Genomic DNA, 27,723 nt, shown 5'->3' with positions numbered 1-27,723 from the left:
TGTTTCTCTGTCATGGTCTCTGTTTCCCTGTCATGAACTATATTTCTCTGTCATGGTCTCTGTCTCCCAGTCAAAGGTTTAAGATGACCCAGAAACTAAATTTTCTTATAACTTTTGTGTTGACCTTTGATCTTAAATATAATTAATTCTTTACATTTGTTGATCTGTACATGATATTTCCCGATCGCAGAACCAAATTTTTACCAACTATAACTTGTCAGCTCATGTTTGCACCGTCTCTTCTCTAGATGATATAGCAGTTTTGTACTGACAGGTAGCTGTTATTTACTGCAGTCTATAAATGTCAGATGACAATTACATCAGGTGTAGGATCAGGCAGAAACCTAGACAAACTTGCTGCTTTCAGCTGTTCGCTTGAGTGTGGCCATGGTCTGCCTGGACTCTCAGAATATTCCATTTACCCAAGAGTGTAACTTCATTACTAATTGATGTTGACCTTTATTTCAGACAAATTGCCTATTCCTTCATCACTTGTGTGTTGACCTTTGACCTGTGAGAACAGCACCATGCCGTTCTTTGGGAGTTCCAAAAAGAGTCCCCAGGAACTGGTGAAGGCTATCAAGGACCAGCTCCAGGTCCTGGGCACCAAGTCTGCTAAGGGCTACCAGACTGACAAAAAGGTAAAATTCCAAGATGTCACATACACGAAAAAAGTAATGTGTACTTTTCATAATTTTACATGGTTATAATTGTTGATGGGCTGTTACAAATCAAATCAAAATGCTTTCATGTAGATTCACATTTGTAAACTGACTGCATGGCTTTTGAAGCAAGATGAAAGAGGCTAACACTTGCATTATATGTAGAATATAGCTTACTACCTAGAAGGCATGTGCTGCTGTAGCTAGTGACAGCTGTAGGAATTGAAGTAGAGTTTCACCTGCAATTAATTTGTTTTTTATTACAATACAGCTGGAAACAAATTCATTTCAATCATGCCCAAAAAAGTAAATATTGTGCTGGAATCTATCGTTAAAAAAATTAGGAGTTTTGAATTATGCATCAATAAAGGCAATGATGATTACTCCAACAAAATATGAAAATAAAATTAAAAATTGATTTATGACCAGGTATCTGAGGACCTGACAAAGAACCTCCAGGTGATGAAGACCATGCTTTATGGGAGTGCTGACTCAGAACCATCCACCGAAGTTGTGGCCCAGCTGGCACAGGAGGTTTACAATACTGGTACCCTGATACTACTCATCAAACACCTCATCCGTATTGACTTTGAGGTATGCAGGTCATGGCAGCACAGATCATATGTCTTGTCTGTATCGACATCAGGTATCTAGGTCATGGCAGCACAAATCATCTGTCTTGTCTGTATCGACATCAGGTATGTAGGTCATGGCAGCACAAATCATGTCTTGTCTGTGTCGACATCAGGTATCTAGGTCATGGCAGCACAAATCATATGTCTTGTCTGAATGGATGTCAGGTATGTAGGTCATGGCAGCACAAATCATATGTCTTGTCTGTATCAACATCAGGTATCTAGGTCATGGCAGCACAAATCATATGTCTTGTCTGAATGGATGTCAGGTATGTAGGTCATGGCAGCACAAATCATATGTCTTGTCTGTATGGATGTCAGGTATGTAGGTCATGGTGGCACAAATCAAATGTCTTGTCTGAATGGACAAGGGGTATTAAAGTCAGGTTTTCTTTTACAAACACCTGTGATTAAATACTTATCAAAGGAATGTAGATGGAAGGTATCAGTTCTGAATGCCAGTGTTATTTATCCTTCGCTTAACGAAGTTGGTTGGAGATATTCCATCTATCCATGCGGATATCTTTTGAAGGACTGGTTGGATATTCATGAATCTTGGTTGGTACACTTGATAATATTACCCTTGGATGAATGTAGGTCAAGGTTGTACTGCTAACAACCACTTCATTTGAATTGACCTCTGAGTTTAAAGGTATAAGGTCATCTTGAGATCAACTGACCAACATAATCTTGACTAAGTTGTCAATTTAGGTCAAGGTTATACCAAATGTTTGACATGTTATAGAATATCTGATAAGGTTGATGGGTAATGATTTTTCTGTATATTGGTCAAGGCCATTGTCATTCTACCCATAAATGATTTCATCTATGTAGTTGTATGCAAATGATGATCAGTCATTTCTCCTCTTTCAAGTAATATTTCATACATGTATACTGAAACGAAAAAAAAACGCAACTTGGAAAATTGTTGTTAATTTTGTATTAAATATACATAGCTGTATAAAAATCGCGGAAATAAAAGTGCACCCTGCCTATCACCCTAACCAATGTTCAAAATCAACCAGGTGTGACGAGAAACCTATGCACATCCGGCGCAGTAAAAACATCAAAAACCGTGCCTGTACAAACATATGCGTTCTTTTTCATTCAAACCAGTATCAATTTATCACTAACATCAAGACACATCATCGCCAATACTTTTTCAAACAATAATTCCTTTTACAATTATGCCACGGTTATCACAGGTTGATAGAGGATGTGCTATCGCAATGCTTATGGCAGGGAGCACGCAACTTCACCTCGCTCGACACTTCAGAGTTCACAAATGGACTATTAGTCGATTAGTTTCACGTCTTAACGCCACAGGAAGAGTCAATGACCGGCCGAGATCAGGACGTCCACGTGTAACGTCGCGACGTCGAGACCGGGTTGTTAGGCTGGCACACTTGCGTAACCGGAGGTTAACGGCTACTGAAACGGCAAGGAATACAATTGGTAATGTTCCTATGAGACGTTGGAGGTCCATGCTCTTCACCGATGAATCTCAATTCACGTTATTTCGAGCAGATGGCCGTCAACGTGTGTACCGCGTCGAGGCGAACGTTTTGCTGACGCCTATGTTTTGGAGCATGACCGATTTGGGGGTGGATCAGATATGGTTTGGGCGGGAATCTCCCATGGTTTGAAGACACCTTTGGTGATAGTCAATGGGAATTTAACGGCCGTACGCTATCGGGATGAGATCCTTAGGCCCCATGTTGTGCCGTTTGTTAGGCAGCATCATCTAACCTTGCAGCAAGATAACACGAGACCACACGTTGCAAGAGTCTGTAGAGACTTTCTTGCGATACAGAACATTGTTCCTATAGATTGGCCTCCATATAGCCCCGATTTGTCCCCAATCGAGCATTTGTGGGATGAACTAGACAGAAGAATTTTGCAATCGCCGTAACCCCTCAAATACCCTCCCCCAGTTAGCAAATGCACTCGTCCAAGAATGGAATAACATTCCAATACAGACAGTCAATGCCCTGATGAACTCGATGCAACGAAGAATTAGAGATGCTAAAGCTGTTCGAGGAGAACACACACGATATTAGGGCACGGTTTCAAAACTGCTGCCGTTTCAACTTGGATTCACGTAGGGTACTACCAATCATGACCTTCTAGCGAAGTGACCTTTTCTTAAAAATCTCCAAACATTTAGAGGATGTTACATCAATATTCAATATTAACTATTACATATGAAATTTAGACATAATGCTCACAAGTATTATTTTATTAAACCTACAATTTGAAGTAGCGTTTCTTATTTGTTTCAGTATATTATACCAATAAATGTCCTCTTTTATTAGTTATGTTTAATGATTAAAACTCTCCTTGAGATTTTGCTGCTTAATTACAAAACTATTGAGATGTCTATAACTAAAAATGTAAGTGCCATTTGAAACTTCAATCTATCAAATAATATTTCATACATGTGTGTCATACCAATAAAGATAACAAACAAGGAATCACGGGGTAGTGATGTTACCATGAACCAAATATATGACTTATCAAAAATAAGTTTAAAAAATCTGTTTAGATTTGCACTCTCTGTTGTAGGGAAGGAAAGATATTGACAGAATATTTGCTAACCTCTTGAGACGACAGATTGGTACACGTATGCCCACTGTAGAGTACCTGTGCACCAAACAGGAAGTCTTGTTTGAACTTCTGAACAAGTAAGTGATTGAAATATTTCATTATTATACTTGATGGGATTGTTTAAAATTTCTTCATTGAAATGATTGTTCCCTTTAACTAGTTTCCCAAGTGTTTAAATTATAGTTTAAAAGCATCCAATTAATGTGAATTTTGTCTTATATATTGTATGTTCATTTAAAGTAAGAAAACTTTTCTATCATTTTTACTATATAAACTTGAGATATTGGGTCGAAAATATTGAATCATCATTTCTAAATTAATTTTACATTTTAAATCTACAAGGAAAAGTACAAACCAATAGTTTTTGGAAATTTCATTTGTTTGAAATATTGTCTTGTTATCAATTTTTATATCTCTTTAATTTCATCCACTAGTTTTTACCTCTAATGTGTAACATATCTTCATTTGAGCAGTGTAGCCAACTCACGTTGTTTTGTCAGGATAACTTGATATTGCCTTTATCAGGACCAGCTAACATTTTGATATATGCTAGAATCACTTGCTATTTCTTTCCTTATGTCAGTATTTATACTACAGTAAGTTGTGGCTGAGAAGGATCAAAATCTGTTGTACTTTGTAGGTTTTAGGAGCTGGTGAGACATATAGAAATGTCTGATGTCCTGTCTGTAGTACTTTGTAGGTTTAAGGAGCTGGTGAGACATATATGAGTGTGTGATATCCTGTCTGTTGTACTTTGTAGGTTTAAGGAGCTGGTGAGACATATATGAGTGTGTGATATCCTGTCTGTTGTACTTTGTAGGTTTAAGGAGCTTGTGAGACATGTACAAGTGTGTGATATCCTGTCTGTAGTACTTTGTAGGTTAAAGGAGCTTGTGAGACATATACAAGTGTTTGATATCCTGTCTGTTGTACTTTGTAGGTATGAGGAGCCAGAGACTGCTTTACTAGGTGGACGCATGCTACGAGAGTGCTGTCGCATAGAGAGTCTCACCAAAATTCTGTTATATCACGAGTCCTTTTATAAATTTTTTGATTATGTTGAACTGTCTACATTTGATATTGCCTCTGATGCATTTTCAACATTTAAGGTAAAACATTTTTTAGATTTATGTTATAATTTATAACTGAACCTGTTAATTGACAAAAATTATATCAAATCACAGGTGCTGTAATCTTCTTATAAAAGCCTTATGGTACAAATGTGGGGTGCTTTGAGAAGATGTAGGGTACAAATGTGAAATGCTTTGAGAAGGTGTAGGGTACAAATGTGAGGTGCTTTGAGAAGGTGTAGGGTACAGATGTGAAATGCTTTGAGAAAGTGTAGGGTACAAATGTGAAATGCTTTGAGAAGGTGTAGGGTACAAATGTGAGGTGCTTTGAGAAAGTGTAGGGTACAAATGTGAGGTGCTTTGAGAAAGTGTAGGGTTCAAATGTGAGGTGCTTTGAGAAAGTGTAGGGTACAAATGTGAAATGCTTTGAGAAGGTGTAGGAAACAAATGTGAGGTGCTTTGAGAAGGTGAAGGGTACAGATGTGAAATGCTTTGAGAAAGTGTAGGGTACAAATGTGAAATGCTTTGAGAAGGTGTAGGGTACAAATGTGAGGTGCTTTGAGAAGGTGTAGGGTACAAATGTGAGGTGCTTTGAGAAAGTGTAGGGTACAAATGTGGGGTGCTTTGAGAAAGTGTAGGGTATAAATGTCGGGTGTTTTTTGAGAAGGTGTAGGGTACAAATGTGAAGTGCTTTGAGAAAGTGTAGGGTACAAATGTTAGGTGCTTTGAGAAGATGTAGGGTACAAATGTGAAATGCTTTGGGTGTAGGGTACAAATGTGGGGTGCTTTGAGAAAGTGTAGGGTATAAATGTCGGGTGTTTTTTGAGAAGGTGTAGGGTACAAATGTGAAGTGCTTTGAGAAAGTGTAGGGTACAAATGTTAGGTGCTTTGAGAAGATGTAGGGTACAAATGTGAAATGCTTTGGGTGTAGGGTACAAATGTGGGGTGCTTTGAGAAAGTGTAGGGTACAAATGTGAGGTGCTTTGAGAAAGTGTAGGGTACAAATGTGAGGTGCTTTGAGAAAGCGTAGGGTATAAATGTGAGGTGCTTTGAGAAAGTGTAGGGTACAAATGTGAAATGCTTTGAGAAAGTGTAGGGTACAAATGTGAGGTGCTTTGAGAAAGTGTTGGGTACAAATGTGGGGTGCTTTGAGAAGGTGTAGGGTACAAATGTGAGGTGCTTTGAGAAAGTGTAGGGTACAAATGTGAGGTGCTTTGAGAAAGTGTAGGGTTCAAATGTGAAATGCTTTGAGAAGGTGTAGGGTACAAATGTGGGGTGCTTTGAGAAAGTGTAGGGTACAAATGTGAGGTGCTTTGAGAAGGTGTAGGGTACAAATGTGAGGTGGTTTGAGAAAGTGTAGGGTACAAATGTGAAATGCTTTGAGAAAGTGTGGGGTACAAATGTGAGGTGCTTTGAGAAAGTGTAGGGTACAAATGTGAGGTGCTTTGAGAAAGTGTAGGGTTCAAATGTGAAATGCTTTGAGAAGGTGTAGGGTACAAATGTGAGGTGCTTTGAGAAAGTGTAGGGTACAAATGTGAGGTGGTTTGAGAAGGTGTAGGGTTCAAATGTGAAATGCTTTGAGAAAGTGTAGGGTACAAATGTGAGGTGCTTTGAGAAAGTGTAGGGTACAAATGTGTAGTGCTTTGAGAAGGTGTAGGGTACAAATGTGGGGTTCTTTGAGAAAGTGTAGGGTACAAATGTGAAATGCTTTGAGAAAGTGTAGGGTACAAATGTGAGGTGCTTTGAGAAGGTGTAGGGTACAAATGTGTGGTGCTTTGAGAAGGTGTAGGGAACAAATGTGTGGTGCTTTGAGAAAGTTTAGGATACAAATGTGAGGTGCTTTGAGAAAGTGTAGGGTACAAATGTGAGGTGCTTTGAGAAAGCGTAGGGTATAAATGTGAGGTGCTTTGAGAAAGTGTAGGGTACAAATGTGAAATGCTTTGAGAAAGTGTAGGGTACAAATGTGAGGTGCTTTGAGAAAGTGTTGGGTACAAATGTGGGGTGCTTTGAGAAGGTGTAGGGTACAAATGTGAGGTGCTTTGAGAAAGTGTAGGGTACAAATGTGAGGTGCTTTGAGAAAGTGTAGGGTTCAAATGTGAAATGCTTTGAGAAGGTGTAGGGTACAAATGTGGGGTGCTTTGAGAAAGTGTAGGGTACAAATGTGAGGTGCTTTGAGAAGGTGTAGGGTACAAATGTGAGGTGGTTTGAGAAAGTGTAGGGTACAAATGTGAAATGCTTTGAGAAAGTTTAGGGTAGAAATGTGAGGTGCTTTGAGAAAGTGTAGGGTACAAATGTGAGGTGCTTTGAGAAAGTGTAGGGTTCAAATGTGAAATGCTTTGAGAAGGTGTAGGGTACAAATGTGAGGTGCTTTGAGAAAGTGTAGGGTACAAATGTGAGGTGGTTTGAGAAGGTGTAGGGTTCAAATGTGAAATGCTTTGAGAAAGTGTAGGGTACAAATGTGAGGTGCTTTGAGAAAGTGTAGGGTACAAATGTGTAGTGCTTTGAGAAGGTGTAGGGTACAAATGTGGGGTGCTTTGAGAAAGTGTAGGGTACAAATGTGAAATGCTTTGAGAAAGTGTAGGGTACAAATGTGAGGTGCTTTGAGAAGGTGTAGGGTACAAATGTGGGGTGCTTTGAGAAGGTGTAGGGAACAAATGTGTGGTGCTTTGAGAAAGTTTAGGGTACAAATGTGAGGTGCCTTGAGAAGGTGTAGGGTACAAATGTGAGGTGGTTTCAGAAGGTGTAGGGTACAAATGTGAAATGCTTTGAGGTGTAGGGTTCAAATGTGAACTGCTTTGAAAAGGCATATTTAAGTTCCTTAAGAACATTTCTCTAGTTACAATCTGAAAGCAAAGGACTTTAATATAAGAGAAATTAGTACTATGTACTGACCATGCTTAAGGATTTTGGACAAAACTCAGTGTGGTTTCTCTCCATTTTTTAAGTGTCCACTGTAGTTTGTGTTTAACAAATCAAACCAAGCTCATCTTTCGTTTGTCTCACCAGGCCCCACTTGTATAAAACATCTCAATTTGAGATTTCCTCAAGTCGAGATTTTCCTCAGCTGATATCTCCTCAAAAATGGCTTGTATAAAATTTTCTCAAGGAACAGGAGGAAGGCATCGGCTAGGATGTTTTGAAATTCCTTGAGGAATTTTCATACAAGATATTTTCAAGGAGATATTAGCTGAGGAAAATCTGGGCTTGAGGAAATCTCAAGTTGAGATGTTTTATACAAGTGGGGCCAGATATCTACTATTAAGTTTTTAAACGCCTGTTGAAAGATGGGGCGTATTATGTTTTCATACAGGCAGATGGCGGGTGGGTGGGTGGCTGCACACAGGTTTCCATTCAATAACTTGAATAATATTTTACAGATTATTTTGAAACTTCACATGAAGGTTTATTACCATAAAAGCCAGGTCAATTTTGATAACCAAATTTTTTCACCCATTATTTACAGAGTTATGGCCCTTGGTACATTTGCAAAATAGGTTTCCCCTTAATAGTTTGAGTAATTTTTCATTTATTAATTTGAAACTTCATATGAAAGTTCATTACCAAAAAAGGTTTCCACTCAATAACTTATGTAATAACAATTAAATGGAATTCATTGAGGCAGTTTTATTGCCATGAAAGCTGGGTAACTTTGGTAGCCAAGAAGTGATACCGTAAATTTTCGCGTATAGTGCGCACTTTTTCAAGCTAAAACTGTCGTGTCAAAAATGGGGTGCGCATTATACGCAGGAACATGCCATTCTTGGGGTTATCATTCCCGAGTTCTGCGTCCGCCATATTGGATTACCTCCCTTCACATAGTTATATGTATAAGTCGTCCATCTTATATGATAGTTTGGAGAAAAAAACAACAGCAACAAAAAAGTAAAATAAAATAAATTTTCAATGTTTTAATCATAGGCCATTCACGCTAGCATTACGGTGAATCTAATTTTTTTTTTGTTTCTCGTCTTTGAAATAGTGACAGTCTTACTATTGGTCGGGGCTATAGTAGTGTCTGAATTTCTGCCTCATTTTGATGATGTATCTGAGGAATTCAATGAGTCTGGAAGTTTTTGTGCGATTGTCGTTCTGTTCATAAATCTGACAGCCCATCCCATCGATGCCCAAAGTTGGTGACCCCATGACCTCTCTTGATCTGCATGTCCCGCACGTGCAGTTCTACTGGCAGTGATGCCGGCATCTTGGCGATCGCATACAAAGTTGAACAGCTCTCTCTCCATCTCAGGGTGTAACGCTGTCGCACCTATGTCAGCCCTTCTGGTCAGTGGTTGGGACTTTAGACGTTTTTTTTCTTCCATGCCTTGATATTTCACTCTGGAATGTCAAAGTGGCGACCGGCGGCACGAAACTCAAGTCTCTCGGCGCAGACCATGGCGTTCGCCGTTTCCCCATGTCGAAGTCGGTGTAAACATTCTATAACTAAGTACCTTCGGATACCGCGGTAGGTACAGATATGGGGACAAGGTATGATTGAAACTTTTCAGACAGTTAAAACAACATCGTTTTCTAAGCAATAGTACGCGTTCAGCCAAAGCCGGGTGTCATCAATCTCCTCATACTCAACGTGTTTGTTACCTGTTAAGAACCGTTAATTATCCAATTAGCCAAGCCTTTCATGCTTTTTAAGTCAGGTACCTGTGTGAATTTGTTTACATAAGGTAATCAAATATGATAGGGTCACGATGATTGTGGTTTCCTAATTATCAATGGATCAAACCACAACTGTTTCATCACAGTACCAGTTATCAGTTAATCTTTCAGTAGAAAATCTTCTTTTTTTTAATATGACCCCAAAAAAGTACCTGCGCACTATACCCGAGTGCGCACTATACCTGCAAATTTACGGTACTACACTGGACAATTTCCCTAATTCCACAAAGGGCGAATAATCCATGATTTTCAACCCAATCCTACAAATGATGGCAAATAACCTTCCTATGAATCGTCAGCGAAATATCAGTGAATTTACAATATTTATTAAAAGTCTGTAAACTTTTGTAAATATTATAATAAACATTCCTACAAATCATCAATAAGCCTTCCTATGAATGAAACCTTTCTACCAATCATCAATGTCCGTTTGTTTAAGAGTTGTCAGTAATCCTTCCTACAAATCAAAAATGTCCTTTGCTACAAATCGTCTTAGCAGTTTTTGCACAAGCACCATTAACTTTATAGAAATTCAGTAGATAATCTTGGAAATCAATCTTACAACCTAGAAACCAAAATTATCCACCTGAAATTCATCCAGTTATGGATGCTCAAATTAGGATGGGTGTATTTTGTAACGCTTATTGTTCATGAATTTATTGTGATTTTTTTCAGGAGTTATTAACTAGACACAAAATACTGTCAGCTGAGTTTCTAGAGGCCAACTATGATAGGTTCTTTGCCAACTACCAGAAGTTGCTCAGTTCAGAAAACTATGTCACCCGGCGACAAGCCTTGAAAGTAAGTTTACTTAACATAGACAAGAAATCTTCACGCTCATCATTGAAAAATACATGAAATCATCAAGATAGTATCTAATACTTTATTTATTCCATTTCAGCTTCTAGGAGAATTACTGTTAGACAGACATAACTTCACCACCATGACTCGCTACATCAGTAGTCCAGATAACCTCAAGCTGATGATGAATATGCTGCGTGAGAAAAGTCGTAATATTCAGTTCGAAGCCTTCCACGTGTTCAAGGTTAGGGATTATTTAAATGGTTCAGCCAAACTTCAGATATGGGAATCAAGTTTGCAAACTACTGGTAAAAAATAAAACAAAGTAATGGCATATTGGTAGTTTGGTATTCAACTCATGCATTTCTGATCTTGATTTTAGATGTTGATTCACTGAAAGATAGAGGATAATTAGTGGCTTTCTATTGAGTATTATATAAATTTCAGAAGTATGTTAAAATACCAGTATTCTCAGGATTTCAGATGTGTGCTGCAAACAGACTTATTCAACTTTGGATTCATAGGCAAAAATATTGTTAACACTTTGAAAAGATTTGAATATTAGGAATCTAAATACATTTACTTTTATTTAATTACTGCCGTGTTTGGTGGTCTGATCTGTAGGGTCATTACTGCAGTGTTTATCTCGCTGTCTTTCAGGTGTTTGTAGCGAATCCAAACAAGCCAAAACCAATTCTGGATATACTGTTACGGAACAAGGAACGCTTAGTTGACTTTCTCACCAAATTCCACACTGAAAGATCAGAGGACGAACAATTCATTGACGAAAAAACATATCTCATCAAGCAAATTACAGAACTGTCTGGGCCGAAAGATCAGATGGAAGTTAAGTGACTTCCCTGGAGGGGTGGGTGACGCACCTAGAGGAGCCAATACATTAGAGACATTATATCTGATGTGACTGACCACTCACACTGCAATGTATGTTCAAACTATAAGTGGTCACTATAGATACAATGTATATCTGAATTATATGAAAGGGCACTCAGCAGTTAGCTACAATATTGTTCAGAGAGGAGAAGTGGCCATTTATGTTTTAATTACTTTAGAACAAAGGGAGCCTATAGTTTTGGAAGTGTACCATATACAACATGTACATGTTGGAAACAGTCCCTGTGGTTACTGTAAATCAGTGGTTTCTTAGGTAATTATGTCACAATGTAGACTTACATGTCATTTATTTCAAAAGTTACAATACATTTTGGAACTTGAAAAGGAGTGAGTGCCATCTACATTTCTACAGTCCGTTTCTGTGTCAGACCTCGATCTGATTCCACAAAACCAATATAGCCTCGACTGATGGTCGCTGTACTGTATACTTGATGCTGTTCTTTTAGATGCTCAGAAACTCCCAACAGATGTTGTTGAATTCAAGTGCTTATCAGAGTTGGTACAAATTTGAAAGTGTGAAGGCCTTGGATGATTTCAAGGTTGCCACTATTTTTTTCTAAAAAACAGAACAGAATTGGTTCAGCTGAGTTATAACACAGGTATGTTTCAGAGTCTGACCCACTACATCGTAGTCAGCCATGAAAATAATGTGGAGAAAATTTCAATTTTTTTGGGTTGTTACATTAAGGTTATAAATGACATGGTATAAATAGTGTTCTTTATTCTGAAAGTTTGTCATGTTTTCCTTGTCCTTTGTTTGTAATATTTGGTCTGTATTTTGTATTATCAAATGATCAGTCTAGAGATTTAATTGTTTTGGAAGGAAATTTGACAGTAACATATGGGTTTAAAATTTTCGTGTATGCAGGAATATTGTTTCCTATCCATTTTGGTATCTATGATACCATGATAAGTATATAGTATATCGTAAAAACATTTAAACCTGCTGTCAGCTGTGAAAATCTAATAGTAATTCATTCTTTGCGATAAATCACAAGTATGTTTGTACTGTATGGTGTCTTGAGATAAGAAATGATTGGTATATGATGATGTGATGTGACCGTCTGTTCACACGTATAGATGATGATGTGATGTGACCGTCTGTTCACACGTATAGATGATATGTGATGTGATGGTCTGTTCACACGTATAGATGATGATGTGATGTGACCGTCTGTTCACACGTATACATGATATGTGATGTGACGGTCTGTTCACACGTATAGATGATGACATGAAATGACCGTCTGTTCACACGTATAGATGATGATAATGATACATTTAATGCTATTAATCATGTAACAAACCTACTGTCCAACATCTCTCACAATTATAAAAATCTTTTCTCAGTGCCAGATGTGAATTTTATAACCGATGAAAAATATTTACTATAGAAATTTAATAGGTACACCCTGGTAACGAAGATTGTTTTAATAGGTACACCCCGGTAACGAAGATTGTTTTAATAGGTACACCCCGGTAACGAAGATTGTTTTAATAGGTACACCCCGGTAACGAAGATTGTTTTAATGCATTGATTAGAAATACTTTAAATTAGCATGATTAAAATGGGTATTTATATGTCTTTGATTAAACTTGTAAGATGAATATCACATTTCAAAAATGCATAATTTTGTTTTGTTTGATGTGACCTCTGGTTTGTTATTCCATTGCTGTCACCTTTAATTTGTAAACTTAGTTGATATGGTGTTAAATGATTAAAGTAATCTTCAAAATTTTCCACAATCCTTTAGGAAAGGTAACAAAAGCTGCTCATTTTGGAAAAATGTTGGTGTATATAACCTTAGTTGAGAGATGTATAGGTTGATGGTTCATACCTGTGGCAGTTTGTCTTTCTCGCTGAGAAACACGCTGGTCATCTTGTTTTTATCCTTGAGCCAGACAAACTCTGGTATGTTGTTCAGTGTGGTATACACTACGTGTAGCTACTTTCAGGAGGCTAGGACTCGGAATGCTAAACCAAGCAAGCAAAATAAACAGTAGATTTCAGTACTTGTTTGCTGGGTCTATCTGCCTGTGAACAGCCACGAATGATTATGCAACTCACTTAGTACCATGCTTTCCAAAGAAATTTGGTTGAAGTCTTTACCTTAAGAGATAACCACAACAGTGCAGTCTGTGATGTTAACTTCCAGCTGGGAAATACAAACTGTCCTGAGTAGGAACCTGCCCTGATATTGCTGTATTTATAGGCCTCTAAATTGCAAACATTTTTGTAGGGAACAGCATTAATTCAACAAATGTGTGAAGAATTGGTCAAATATTTATTTGTTTTAAAGAAATAGGCCGCAAAATTTCTAAGTAGTATCCTCTCCTACCATCTTGATCATTGTCTTCATTGTTAAATGTGCTTTAAAAAAACTTGACTTGTTAAAATAATGGAAAAGAAAATCATAGATGACCAGTCTCCCAATGTTGGATGCTTCCTAAATCATTTTGGAATAATGATAAATATCATCACCTTATTCTGTAAAAACTATGACATGTTTGTTGTGACAATTTTTGTCTTTTTTTTAAAAGTCTTATTAATTAAAAGTACATGTATATTGTATTTTTATGGTTTGAATGGTTCCTTGCATCCTGAATGGTGTTAACAGAACAAAATAGTTTCATCTGAAATGATGCAAGCCTCTATATACAATAGTTATTATTCACAGGTAGATAACTCATAAAAAAGGGGAGGTAATTACATAAAGAAGTGGCATCCTGTCCCGTTCTGTTTCTTGTGAAAATTAATAATGTGTTATATCTGTATGTGAAAATACAAATTTTGAATTTATGATCAGATATCAACAGTTGACACCATTGAATGTCAATAATTATAAACAATATTTAGTCGAAAATCAACAATAATCAGACATTTTATCTCAGGGAAATATGGTAAAGACTTAACTTTTCCATAATTGGCCATCCAGCTTGAAAGTTGTATAATGAAATTAATTAGTAATACACAATTAGATGATATTGAAATTAAAGTGGATAGATTTTATTTTTGTTTTTTCTGATGTCTTTCTTGAGGTGAGCATGTAGATTTCCAATGTTTAATCAGCTAGATATGAGATTCCAAAGCTTTCAGGACTCAATTTGACAAGATGTGCTGTAACAGCAGAAATATCAATATTTGAAAAGCTAAATTAACATGGCTGCGTGGTTTTAGTTGTATGTGTTTTTAGTTACTTAGATCACCCTCTGGATCATTGGTCTAGATTTTAGGAATGTTGATACACTGACTTGTGGATCCAGGTCTTGTGAAATCAGACAGAATAAGCAACTATAAAGAAAAACACTTGTCATATGATTGTTTGTCAGAATAGCAGTGGAGTTTTGAATCTGTGATTACTTAGTGCTGTTATTATTTTCTTTGTCTTTAGTTATTGCTAGTGCTACTGCTGTCTGGTCTATCAAACACAATTATCTTCATATTTACAACTTACTTACTAACATGATATATCTGAATGCATCACATGTCGGTTTAAATTCACTGTCAATGTGAGTTGTCACATATGTAAGATATTCGGACTAGATGTGAAATCTGATTGGTCAGAAATTCCAATGGAAGCAAACTCATCTGTTGTGCTTGATGATAGAAAGTCATCAGTTCATTAAAGTTATACTGTATATACATTTTGAACTGTTTTATTTATTTAAAATTGTAGTTGAAAAGAAAGACTTTCCTTTTTCATTGCATTTAATGTAGATTTTAGATGAAAATGATAGAGTAAGATATTGAAAATTAGAATGAATTTGCTGCTTTCATTAAAAAAATAAAACCTGTTGTACAATATAACAGGATGATGATCATAGCTAGCTGTTAATGTTTTGTGTCATCAAAAATTTACGATTGAAACAGTATTCCAGCATGGTTTAGTTGATACTTCAAAAGAAATCCATTTGTCTAGGTCATTGTGATGGGATAAAATGTATGATTGTTTATCTGTGCTAGGGTCAGTATGTGTATCATATTCATTAAAGAATACATTCGGCTGGTCTCCATTCAGTTGCTGGCATCATGTAGTTATGTGATATTTACTACCATAAACTGTTAAGTGTTAAAATTCTCCTGTTGGAATAGATAGATATATTTTTTTTGTTTTGTTTTGTTTTTTTTTTTTTTTTTTTTTGCTTTTTTTAAACTATGAGTTTTTTTGGCTAATGTAGAGTAAAATACTGTGATCAGAATTCTTAAAGGAAACTTATGAATATTAAAGCCATTTTTACAAACAAACACAGAATTGTACATGAGTTTTTGAATACACTTGATCAATGTGTACGATGTAGACAGTACATTTGACATACATAAAGATTACAGATAGAGTACAGGGAGTGTGAGCTGTGTACCTGAGCTGGAGTTTTAAACAAGCACACTAATTACTTTTGTCATTTCCATGTTAAGAGTTGATTTGTTTCCAAATTGAAAGAGTTGTTGCTTGTCTATAAGTCCAGCTTATTTTTACTGTAAGAAGTGTAGGATCAGTGACAGGATAGTTAGACTAACTATCAAATGGATTACTTATAGAGTGTCAGTACAGACATCTGCTTCAGTCCTCCTATTACATGTACTTTTTGTTCATTTATTTGGCATGTTGTTATTGACAAGATAAATAGATATTTTAACTTCCATTGGATTGATAAAATTCTATTCTCTGCAAATTCAAATACATTGCAGAATTAGAAGGTGCAGATATATACTCATAATTACTATTTATATCTATCAGTACAGACATCTAGAATTGTTTCAGTTCATTTGATTATTATTACTGTATTTAACTTGTGATAAGCCCATACCTTGTAATGAGCCAACCCAAATCTATAACTGTTACAGTTGTACAATTACAAAAAAGGCTTATTGTCCAGTAATAAGCATGTAGTCTAACTCTGAATCAGTGTTAATGAGTTGACCCCTAAGCTTATTGTCTTGTTATATGCCTGCTGTCCAACATTAAATCAGTGTTAATGAGTTGACCCTAGACTTATTGTCTTGTAATAAGCCCACTGTCTAACTTTGAATCAGTGTTAATGTGTCAAACCCCCTAAGCTTATTGTCTTGTAATAGGCCCACTGTCTAACTTTGAATCAGTGTTAATGTGTCAAACCCCCTAAGCTTATTGTCTTGTTATAAGCCCACTGTCTAACATTGAATCAATGTTAATGTGTCGACCCCCTAAGCTTTTTGTCTTGTAATAAGCCCACACACTATCTTTTTGTAAATATGTTGCACCCTTGAGCTTACTACAGGATAAATACATTAAATTTCTTGGACAAGAAATAAATTTTGTGTTACGATATGTCAAACTGTTTGTTCAAAATTATCATTCATGCGGTTTAATAATTCTTTGAACAGATGTTATGAAATCTTGTTAGATGACTTAATTGGTGTGTATATTTTCATTAAAGTAACTTCTGTAAAGATAAGTCAAACGTTTTGCTAAAGATAAAGATTTTTGCAGTTTGATAAATTCTTTGGACAAATATTATGAAAGCTTTTCCTTGGCTAGATGACTTATTTTGATGTGTATATTTTGCTTGTTGTAAATGCGCGATTTGCTGGCCTTTCTTGTTTTGATTTGGCACCTGCTAATTTGTGTATCATGATCTTACATACGTCACTTACAGGTCATTGTTGGTAAAGAACAGATCAATTCATGCATTGGTATACCTTAAAGTTTGTATATTGTTATACTCACATTTGTTTTGTGTTTATCGTATTGAGGGTTGTATACTGAAAATCATCTCCAGGTTTACTAACACAGCAGAGTGGTCACCAGTTTTCAATATTACACTGGTGCCAGTTCTAGAAGTATCAGTGATATTGTTCACTTCAAAGCATTACATTGTTTTTGGTTTAAACTATACAAATGTTTTAATTAAATTTCCTTAAAAGGAACATGAGAGATCCTTCCTTACAAGCTGATGGAGGATATTCTTATTTCAGATGTCTCCCATGATTTTTCATCGTTTTCAATTATTTTCATGAATCTATTTTCTTTGAATTACATATATTATAAAATTCACTTCTAATTTTTCCATAAGAAAAGGTCATTTTCAGGTAAATTGGGATAAAACTACATCTGACATGAGATATGTTTGTCAGATTATACACCACTATATATAAACTTATCATTCCAGTGCAAAATAAAAAAAAAAAAAAAAAAATCATATGTTGTTGGCAAAGAATAGGATCTGAAATGCAAGCTCTTTGTGACACCCTATACATGTATGAATTATCAAGTTTGTTAATGCAATGCGATTGTTTTAAGAAAAATATTATGGATTAAAATAGTAAAAAGTTTATTCATTTCTTTTGGTTTATAATCTTAATCGTCATTTTGTGTAGTATGTATAGTTTACTGTATATTTATGTACCTAGCATGAATTGAATTTTGATGATGTGGTTTTTCCCTGCTGTATATGTTCTCTGAAGATTCTCTAATATAGTTGTTAGTAACCATGCCTTACAGCCAATGTGAATTCATTAGTGACTGAGAAACAACCACAAGGTCTATGATACATACTTCTATTTCCATATTACAATATCACTAGATCTATGATACATACTTCTATTTCCATATTACAATATCACTAGATCTATGATACATACTTCTATTTCCATATTACAATATCACTAGATCTATGATACATACTTCTATTTCCATATTACAATATCACTAGATCTATGATACATACTTCTATTTTCATATTACAATATCAGAAGGAAGAACATATTGGCCCAAGGACAAAAAAAAAAAAATAACAATTTACTTCCATCTCCTGGTATAAACATTTTTGTGCTTGAACATCTTTCAGTATGTGTTTTCATTGATTTTTGATATAAAGCATATTTTGGTACATCAAAATAAATGAGCCAAGGTGAACACATCTGTCAGCATCAAACCCTTACATGCTGGAAATCCTGGAGACCTGTTGATTTTATAGGTGTTTGGGAATACATGTATTATGACAAAAAAATGCAATATGTATACACAGCATTGCAGATAGTAGAGCTCTGACTGGTAAATTGTATACAGAGTGATAACTGTGGTCTCTTTGTTACAAGAATAAAGAAGTATCATGGCAACAATAATGTTGATTTGTATGCAGCTCCTCTGCAATATTCAAAGATACCTATCAGCTTAGTGATTGGTCAGTTTGTCATGATTTTTAACCAATGAAATTGAGAACTGTGAACCTTCATTGTTGTCATGTCAATAGTTATTTATTTTAAGAAGGATGAATATATAATTGAAAATGAATGGTTGGAGTTCATTGGCTTCAGAAATTAGTTGATTATTGAAGAGGTCTAAACCATGGGTACGATATACAATGGTCATAGCTAGTGTTAAAATCTTATAACATCGTTAATATGAAAAGTGAACAATTGTGATGGGGCTTCAGACTTTCCATAATTGACATGAAAACTGAAAAAATATACATTTTCTTACTTTTCATTTCATGTGTAAAATTTATGAAATGTTAAAGAAGAGAACATGTTTTTATAGTCCAGAATTGGTCCCCCCCACCCTGTCCTCTCACTTTTTCCCCCTTACCTGTGATGGCTAAAGTAAGTATTTCATCTTTCTTTTTAGGTTTATAAATATCAGGTATCAGATAGATATAGTCCAAATTCTGAAACACAAATAACCAAAGAATTCAATTTTATTTTAGTTTTTTGTTTTTAGCCCACCATCATCAGATGATGGGGTATTCAAATCGCCCTGCGTCCGTGGTCCATCGTCCATCCTAAACAATTCTTGTCACCGCTCTTTCTGGAAAAGTACTGGGAGGATCTTTCTCAAATTTCATATGCAGGTTCCCCTTGGTACCTAGTTGTGCATTGTACCTTTTTAGGACTGATTTGAATTCAAGATGGCCGACAGGTGGCCACCTTGGATTTTGGATGTAAAATCTTGTTACTGCTATATCCGAGGAAGTACTGGATGGATCCTTCTGATATTTCATAGATATTGGTTTCCCTTGGTCCCTAGTTGTGCATTGTACCTTTTTTGGACTGACTTGAAATCAAGGTGGCCCACAGGCAGCTATCTTGGATGTCGACAGCACAAGCATATTGTCCATTATCCACCTGTAACTGACTGCTATCTAATAATACTTTGGGATCTTTTTCAAATGATATTTGCTGATAGGTGCTTAATAAAAATATCTTGTGCCATCATTGAGTACATTCAATGAAGACCAGTTCATGAACATTTACAACACCTGTAACAAACAAACAAAAAAATAAACAAATCTTCAAGAACTGAAAACAGATCCTCAAATGGTGGGCGCCAAGATCCCTCTGGGATCTCTTTTTTTTTTTTTTTTTTTCTGTTTTGTTTTGTGATGGTTTTTTTTTTCACTCCTATGTTTCTGCAGAGGAATGTATCACCTTATGATGACAATATATATACCTCATACAGTTCAGTGTTTAAATGTTGAGGACTAGCAGTCACCCCGGCCTTTTGATGATACAAGTATTGATAACTAAAACTGAAGACAAAATCTTCACATTCAGGGAATATTTATAATCATCTCTTCAGTAATTAATACATACCTATCTGACGTCAATTAATATTACAGCATTTGTTAATTCTTTTAGGTCCTTTATAAATCATTCCCGTTAGGCCTAGAATTGGCAGTGCATAGTTTTGTTATGAGTTATGAAATGAAACCCTACTGTATAAATCTCACACCCAACTTCAAAGTATTTGACATGAGATGCAGGCCATTAGGGTAAATATAGATTTTACATGATTTTTGGTTTTACAATCCACTCATACTATACCATTGTGAGTATAAAGAATTTTTTTGAGAAGTGATGAACTAGTGGTAACAGCTGAAATTTAATGGACAGATTTAAAAACAAGGGAAATAATGCAAATTTTTCACAAAATATTTGACTGTAGATTTCTAACCTTTGATAATTTGTACAAGTTATAAATGAAAATACCCGTGTATCCTGTAGCACATACAAGCATATCTATATACTGTATAATTTATGTATTTCACAGTATTTTGTTGCTCATCAAACAGAAAAAAAAAATCATTGGTATGGCCATTTGATTATGTTACAAGCAATCAACAAAAAAAAAAGACATTAAAAAGAATGGGATAACAAAATTCATCATCTTTATTGTTATTTTGTTTTGTTCTTTGTCGCAATAGTATGGAAATTTTACTTTTCTGTAAAATTTGATCAATTTTTCTCCAGAATTAGTGAACATTTTTAACTGTCAAATCTATTGTGTTTGCCCATTTTGTGTTTGTCACTCTCAAAATCAAAAGGGCACAACAAGGGGCCAGTGGGAACAAACAGTGAAATTTGATAAAGATCATTCAGGACTTCTGAAGAAATAGTGATAACAATATTTCATAGTCAAGTTGAGAAATATCCTTCCACGTGGTATTTGAGTTAAATTTTATTTCTTGCCGTGGTTACACAAGATCCTGTTCAAGTCCACCCCCATCTCCCGCTTAAGTTCCTACTTCCCGCTACAGGCCCGCACTGACTTGTCTAGCTCCCGAGCTCTAGCCTCCAACCACTCTCCTGCTCTTCTCCCGCTACTCTCCTGCTACTGTCTATTGTCTTAGTATTAATAATACCAAAACACTTCAATTCCAACTAAGCCCCGATTGGATGACAATACCCCACCCCGCGAGGCATATAATTATCAAGGCACGTGCAAGCTCATGTAACCTTATCTCAGGGATCCCGATGTACTTTACCGTCCAGTATGCTATCTACTCTGATCGACGATCCCTCCCCAGCTATCTCGCTACAGTGGCTAGGTGCGTGAGGCACACCCTTGATATCTAAGGGCTACCAAACTGCCTGTCCATCACAGGACGTTAACCCTGGTCCAGTGCCTGACTTTTGACACCTGTTGTTATTGTTTCCAGAGAACCTGTTGTACTTTAAATTTCTGTTTTAAATTATATTCTCTAAATTGTATTTCTACTACCCATTTTGTTACATACCTTCCCCACAAAGAATATTAACCAATATTCCTAAAATTAATTAAACAAAATGTGAAAACCAGTTAACTCCCGATCCACACTTTATCCTGGAAGGTTAAGTGATAATTAGTTTAGCCCAGTTCGTCTTTCTTCTCAGTGTCCTATTCTAACGAATAACAAGCATGCAAAATCTTTCACCAGTCAGTAATAATTCCAAAGTTAATATTTCCACATAATCATCCACAACACCGACGTGCCAACAGTACATGTCACTCATGTTAATGGCAATAATCCAGGGGTACACATAGAATTCCTTTACTAAGACACTGTCAATCCTGCTTGTTCCTATTAATAATCAATCAGGTTTAAAAATCCATGGTTTGTAATCACGGTCCATGATCACTGTTTAGGAATCCATCAGGTTAATCACACAGGATGATAGCTGACTATCACTCAACAGCTGTAATTCGTCCTGTGTCCATTTGTTCCCACGAGTAACATACTCCGTGCATCATATACGTACTGAATATAAAGGTTTTCGGAATGGCTATGATTATAGTCCGTGAATTCCACCGTCCTTATACGCAGACGTGTCCTCTGCATTTGTCCTTATAGCATCCTTTTCGCACAGTCCTCATTCATGTGAAGGACTAATAATTAAGTTATAATTCATGGACGTTGCATGTTATGTCCGTTATGTGTGGTACATGAGTTGTAGTATAACAGGAGTGTACTTAATGGTTCCTGAAGGCAGTATATGCAGTGCAACGAATATCAGCTGTTCATTGCAGTACCATATAAAAACACACGGGAGTTTATTTTATGTCCATTGAGCCAGATAATAATTCACATTATCCTGGGGAGTATACTTGGACTTAAATACTTATTTACAGTACAACACAATTGTTAATACAATACAGGTTGCGACGTCGTAACGGCTTGAGTACGTAATGTCCCATTAGCACTGGCTTATCACAGCCTAGTTCGCTGCATCGATGTCCACAGCGCGCTGGTTTCTTTCACTGAGGGATCTGGCTTGTCCCTTTCTGATGATGAGGACGTGGCATCCGCGTGTCCTGTAGCGTTGTCTACGCTTCTCGGTTTAACCGGCATCATCTCCATGTCTGGTGAATTTGTGACCTTGGGATCTGACCTCTTACGTAATAGTAATAGAATTTTGCTTTTCAATTTAATTCTCCAAAACAGTATGGCGAACCCGCCAGCTAACACAATGAAGGACAGCCCAATACATACAAAGACCCATGCAGACCATTTACTTCCCGTAGGTATTTTGCGCATCCCCCTTATCTCAGTGATAAGATGATTCATTGGAATCCGATCGATTTCTCTAAGCCTTTTTGGTATTTCAATGGCCTTAAACTGTGGTACGGCCCGTTTAAATGGTTCCCATAACCGAAGATTAATAAAGGTATCATTGTAAGCCAGTATCTGTGTCTCGGTAATGTTATATTTACTCTCCCGGAAGTAGTATGGCGGTAATATTAAATAGTCACTTGATGCGGAGCATGTCATCTGTAATTGGATGACGCCCATCGGGGGCTTAACTATTACCTTGTGATTACCCGTTTTGGTATTTGGACAAACTACAGCAAACCGCAGTTCTCTGTTTGTCACCACCACCTATCTTCCATCTACAATATACCTAGCCTTCGGTAATATTGATTCTGGTATTACCACCGTCTTACAGCGTTCTTTTATGCTACTTTTGTGGTCCAGAAATAGGGCAACAACACATAGCCGGTTTATATTTGTGGGGTAGATCGGGCTCTTAACTTCACAATAGCTAAAGCGAGAGTTACCGCATCTGGTTTGCTCTTCCGTATTCAACAACAAGAAGCGAGTACGGTCAGCGTTAACTGCTAACGTGGTCGCCTCTAGATCATAATGAGCAACCATGTCCCCTTTCCTCGCAGGTTCATGATACTTTATACCCACCATTGGGGAAGGAATATTGTGAACTTGATACATATCATATAAACTATCAGAGTCTAGTAGCGGAACACTAATTATTATGACGATCTTGTTTTCATCGAGTACGGTTGTACACGTCAGCGACTTATAGAAATTCCATAATTCTCGCCTAGGATCATAAGGTAATTTGAAGTGTGATGGCAATTGAGCGTCAATTTGGAGCAATAACGAACTCAGTTTCGTTGGAGAGATGACACTTGGGGATAAATGACCTAGTGAGAGCATGTTCAGCTGTAACTTCAAATTTTCAAGATAAAACATTCCTGCATCGCATAAATATTTGAGCTCGGCAAGGACCGATTTAAGCTGAGCATGTATCTGTACAAAGTGTTCGAATTCCCGAAACTGCCCTTCCAACACTTTTGTGGCATTCGCTATTTTATGGTCCAGCTCAAGGACATTCAGGATCAGTTTGTTGATTGCTTGTCTATTTTCAGATACCTGAACTCTTGTAATGTTTATTATCGACATACTGTCTTCGACAACATGGGCGATATGTTCTTGATTCCTTGCCAAGGTGTTAATACCCTGGTGAATAGAGTCAAGGTCATCTTCTGATACAGTACCAAATAGGAAGCTCAATGCCTTCCCTACTATTGGAAGTAAACTGCGTTTATACCGATTATTCATGGTCTTATATTCCAGGAATCCATCTTTAACAGAACTGTAACTGACATTTAAATATTCTAACTCTCTTTTGACTGCGGTTATAGTCTCTTGATACTCGCCCTTTGTATGTAATGTGAATTGTTGTTGAACCCGCGCATTTATGCGCGACGCTTCGGCTAGATCAAGATTTAGCTTTATTTGGAAGTTCTCGAAAGTTCGAAAGTCAATCACGGCCGTTACAAGCCATCGGGAGCGGGTAAATGATAGCTCATTGATCTTATTAAAGATAACATTTTCGCGTACAAGTAGGGATGATCTCACGTGTGGAACCCAACAACCTACCAACCCTACGGCAATTGTCAGTGCATGTATCAGCTTCATGGTGCTTAATTGTTAACGGGTGGAGATCACAGAAAATTTTACGATCAATGCAGGTCACAGATCCCAATTCAATATCTGCAATTACAAAACGATTAATATATATTTACAATCTATTTACAATGGTCAATTAAATGACTTATTAACCTTATTGACACGAAACCTTATATAAGTTTGCTCAACACATCTAACAAGGATTCCGCTATAGCTACTTTGCGTTCACCCTTTTTTGTTTTATCTTGAGAATTTAGGAACCGAGAAACTTGATTGACAGACATAGATTCGTGGTCGCTATCGACATTGTCACTTGCGCTATTGGAACTTGGGGCCTCCACAGGGTTTACGGTACTCCCGTTTGAGTCGGAGGCGGAGTGACTGGAACGATCGGGGGGGCTATTAGAAATTTGGGCTCGTTTCCACCGTTTTGTCAATTCCATCAGGGGGATGTTGTCCTCCCCCGATGAAGAAGACCTTTCCCGACGGAAACGACGGGCAATATCGGCTAGCGGTACATCAGAGTCGGAACTTTCCGAATCAGCGTCCGCACTATCGGTTGGCGGGACAACAAACTTCGCCCGACGTGGTGGACGACCTGTCGGTTTGTGGGGAATCTCCCATTCATCAATTTTAGCAAGGCGAAGGTGTTCGGCGTGGGCCTTAGTAACGGTTCCATCTAATTGATTTCTAATTACAAAGCTTACAGGTGTCGTTTGGGATATAATTCTATAGTACGGTGCCCATTTGTTATCCAGTTTATTTTTTCGGAGGTGGTTACGATAATACACGGGGTCACCGACTTTGAATTCAACGGGTTTAGTATGTCTATTAGCATAGCGTTCTTGTCGTTGTTTGGCCCTTTTGAGATTTTTATGGACTAACATAAAGGACTTGTGCTGCTGTTCAAGCGCAATTTGATGGAGTTCCTCTCCAACATACTTTCGTCGCGGTTGTAACAGGTTATCAACTGGCAGGACTACGTCTCTGTTATATAACAAGAAAAATGGTGAGAATTTGGAGGATTCACTGATGTTAAAGCGGACAGCTGCCAGCGTCTGATTGAGATATACGTCCCATGCCGTCGTGTCATCGTCAAGTTTTTTTGCCAAAATATCATGTAACGTTCGGTGGAAGCGTTCTACCTTGGCATTACTTTGCGGATGATAAAATGCCGTCGTTAGGTGGCTGATATTCAATACTGCTAAAGTTTCTCTCATAACCCTATTTTCATTTTCCGTCCCGTTATCAGTAACAATCTGTAATGGTGCCCCATATCGTGGAAATATTTCTTCAATTAAAAGATGGGCGATAGTTTCCGCGCTTTTGTCAGGTACGGCAAAGGCTTCGGGCCAACCGCTATACCAGTCTACAAAACTGACAATGTATTTGTTTCCCGATAACGACCTGGGGTAAGGACCTGATAGATCTAGTCCTACCTTTGCAAAAGGAAACGGCGGTATATCTGTTTCCTGTAATGGGGGTTTTCGTTTCTGTAGGCTTCTTTTTTGGCATGGAACACAATCAGATATGTAGGAATAGAGCTTTTTGTACAAGTTTGGCCAGAAATATTTTTGTTTAATTGCCTCATAAGTTTTATCTATGCCCATATGCCCGTTTTCATCATGATACTGTGTAACTACCTTGCCACGCAAGTGCTCCGGAACATATAACCTCAAGGTTGTCTTATTATCTGGGTCAGTTATGTAATACAGTACTCCCTCTACTAGCATGTATTTCCTATGTATCGCCTTACTGTCATCAGCTTCAGTCAGTTTTTGTATTAAATCAGCTATTGTCTCGTCCTTTGGCTGTTCCTGTCTCATATCGAGATCTAGCAAGGTCGGGCTCTGGATGTCAATGTCAGCGTCACCCGCTATCTCACAACTAGCAAAATCCTTGGGATCGAACTGATTGGAATTCAAGACCGCTATTTCAAAAGTTTTATCCGTAATGTCGGGGCAGTCATCGTTGGGGTTTGTATCGTCCTCTGTGGTGGTCTGTCCTGGGGACCTTGATAAGAGATCAGCACAAGTATTTTCTGTCCCGGGGATATACTCTACTCGACAGTTGTAGCCTGATAAACTTAACGCCCAAAGTTGGATCTTCCTATTTTGCATTGGAGAGTCTAATATGTACTTTAAGGGTTTATGGTCCGTTCGAATAACAAATTCCGCGTTGTGTAAATAATGGTCTAATTTTTGCAAGGCGTAATGAATGGCATAGGCCTCCTTTTCTATGGTGGACCATCTAGTCTGTGTATCGCTCAGTTTGTGAGACAGAAAGTAAATTGGCCTTTCATTCTTAATGTTTGGCAAGAAGGCCTTTTCCCCTATTGCCGACTGTGTGAGACACGCGCCGATGCATCTGTCACTAGCATCTGTGTACAGAATGTATGGTTGATTGATATCAGGATAAGCAAGATAAGGTATTGCCGTGAGACTATCCTTTAAATATATAAAAGCTTTTTCACATTCCTGAGTCCACTTAAATTTCGCGTATTTCCTTGTTAAAGCTATCAGTGGCTCCGCGATGTATGAAAAGTTAGGGATAAATCTGCGGTAGTAGCTAGTGCACCCAATAAATCCTCGTACTTCCCGTACGTTTGTTGGTGCAGCCATTGCTCTTATAGCCTCAACCTTTTGCATATCCGGCATAACACCACCTTTGTTGATAGTAAATCCTAAATATTTCGTTTCGGTCTGGGCAAAAAAACATTTCTTCAGCTTAAGTCGCAAGTCATGCTGACGGAGTCTATTAAAGACAATCCTAATATGTTCCAGATGTTCCTCTATTGTGGGGGAAAATATTAGTATGTCGTCCAAATACGCTATGGCCATATGGTCTAACCCTCGAAGAACTATTGACATAAGTTCGGAGAACACCGCGGGTGCATTACTCAGTCCGAATGGCATAACGTTAAATTCAAACAAGCCTTTATGGCAAACGAATGCAGTTTTCTCTCGGTCTTTTTCGTCCATTAGTACTTGCCAATAGCCCGATTTTAAGTCTAGAGTGGTAAAGTAATGTGCCTTACCTAGCAGGGCCAAAATATCGTCTATAAGCGGTAATGCATAAGAAAAGGGTTTGGTTATTTTATTAAGCTGCCTAAAGTCGACGCAAAACCGTTTTGTACCGTCCTTTTTGTCTACGATAACTATGGGAAATGACCATGGCGACTTCGACCTCCTAATAATGTTTGCCTCTAACATATCCTCTACGGCTTTGTCAACTACCTCCCGTTTACGCAGGGGGGTCCTGTAAGGTTTTAGTTTGATGGGCCCCTTACCTCCTGTGTCTATTTTCATGGTCACTGTGTCTGTATGGCTCAAGTCTCTGTCACTGTCTACAAAAAGGTCCCTATTGGTGTGAATCAACTCTGTGACTACGCCCCTATGCTCTCGTGTTACTTTAATTTCC

General features: G+C 37.3%; 1 protein-coding gene across 1 annotated transcript; it reads left to right on the top strand.

Moving 5' to 3' along the window:
- Positions 1–527: 527 nt before the first annotated feature.
- On the top strand, positions 528–20,493 carry LOC132551152 (protein Mo25-like). Its single transcript, XM_060215265.1, has 7 exons — positions 528–641; positions 1,092–1,256; positions 3,863–3,981; positions 4,845–5,013; positions 10,321–10,446; positions 10,547–10,690; positions 11,107–20,493. The coding sequence occupies exons 1-7, from the start codon at positions 528–530 to the stop codon at positions 11,299–11,301; spliced, it is 1,032 nt and encodes a 343-aa protein (XP_060071248.1). The 3' UTR covers positions 11,302–20,493.
- Positions 20,494–27,723: the final 7,230 nt, after the last annotated feature.

This window comes from Ylistrum balloti, unplaced genomic scaffold (assembly GCF_031769215.1).
Source record: "Ylistrum balloti isolate Yb309-2 unplaced genomic scaffold, AGI_CSIRO_Ybal_v1 Utg370182, whole genome shotgun sequence".
Classification (NCBI taxonomy): domain Eukaryota; kingdom Metazoa; phylum Mollusca; class Bivalvia; order Pectinida; family Pectinidae; genus Ylistrum; species Ylistrum balloti.
Note: the sequence above shows the minus strand (reverse complement) of the source record. Positions and strands in the feature narration are given on the sequence as shown.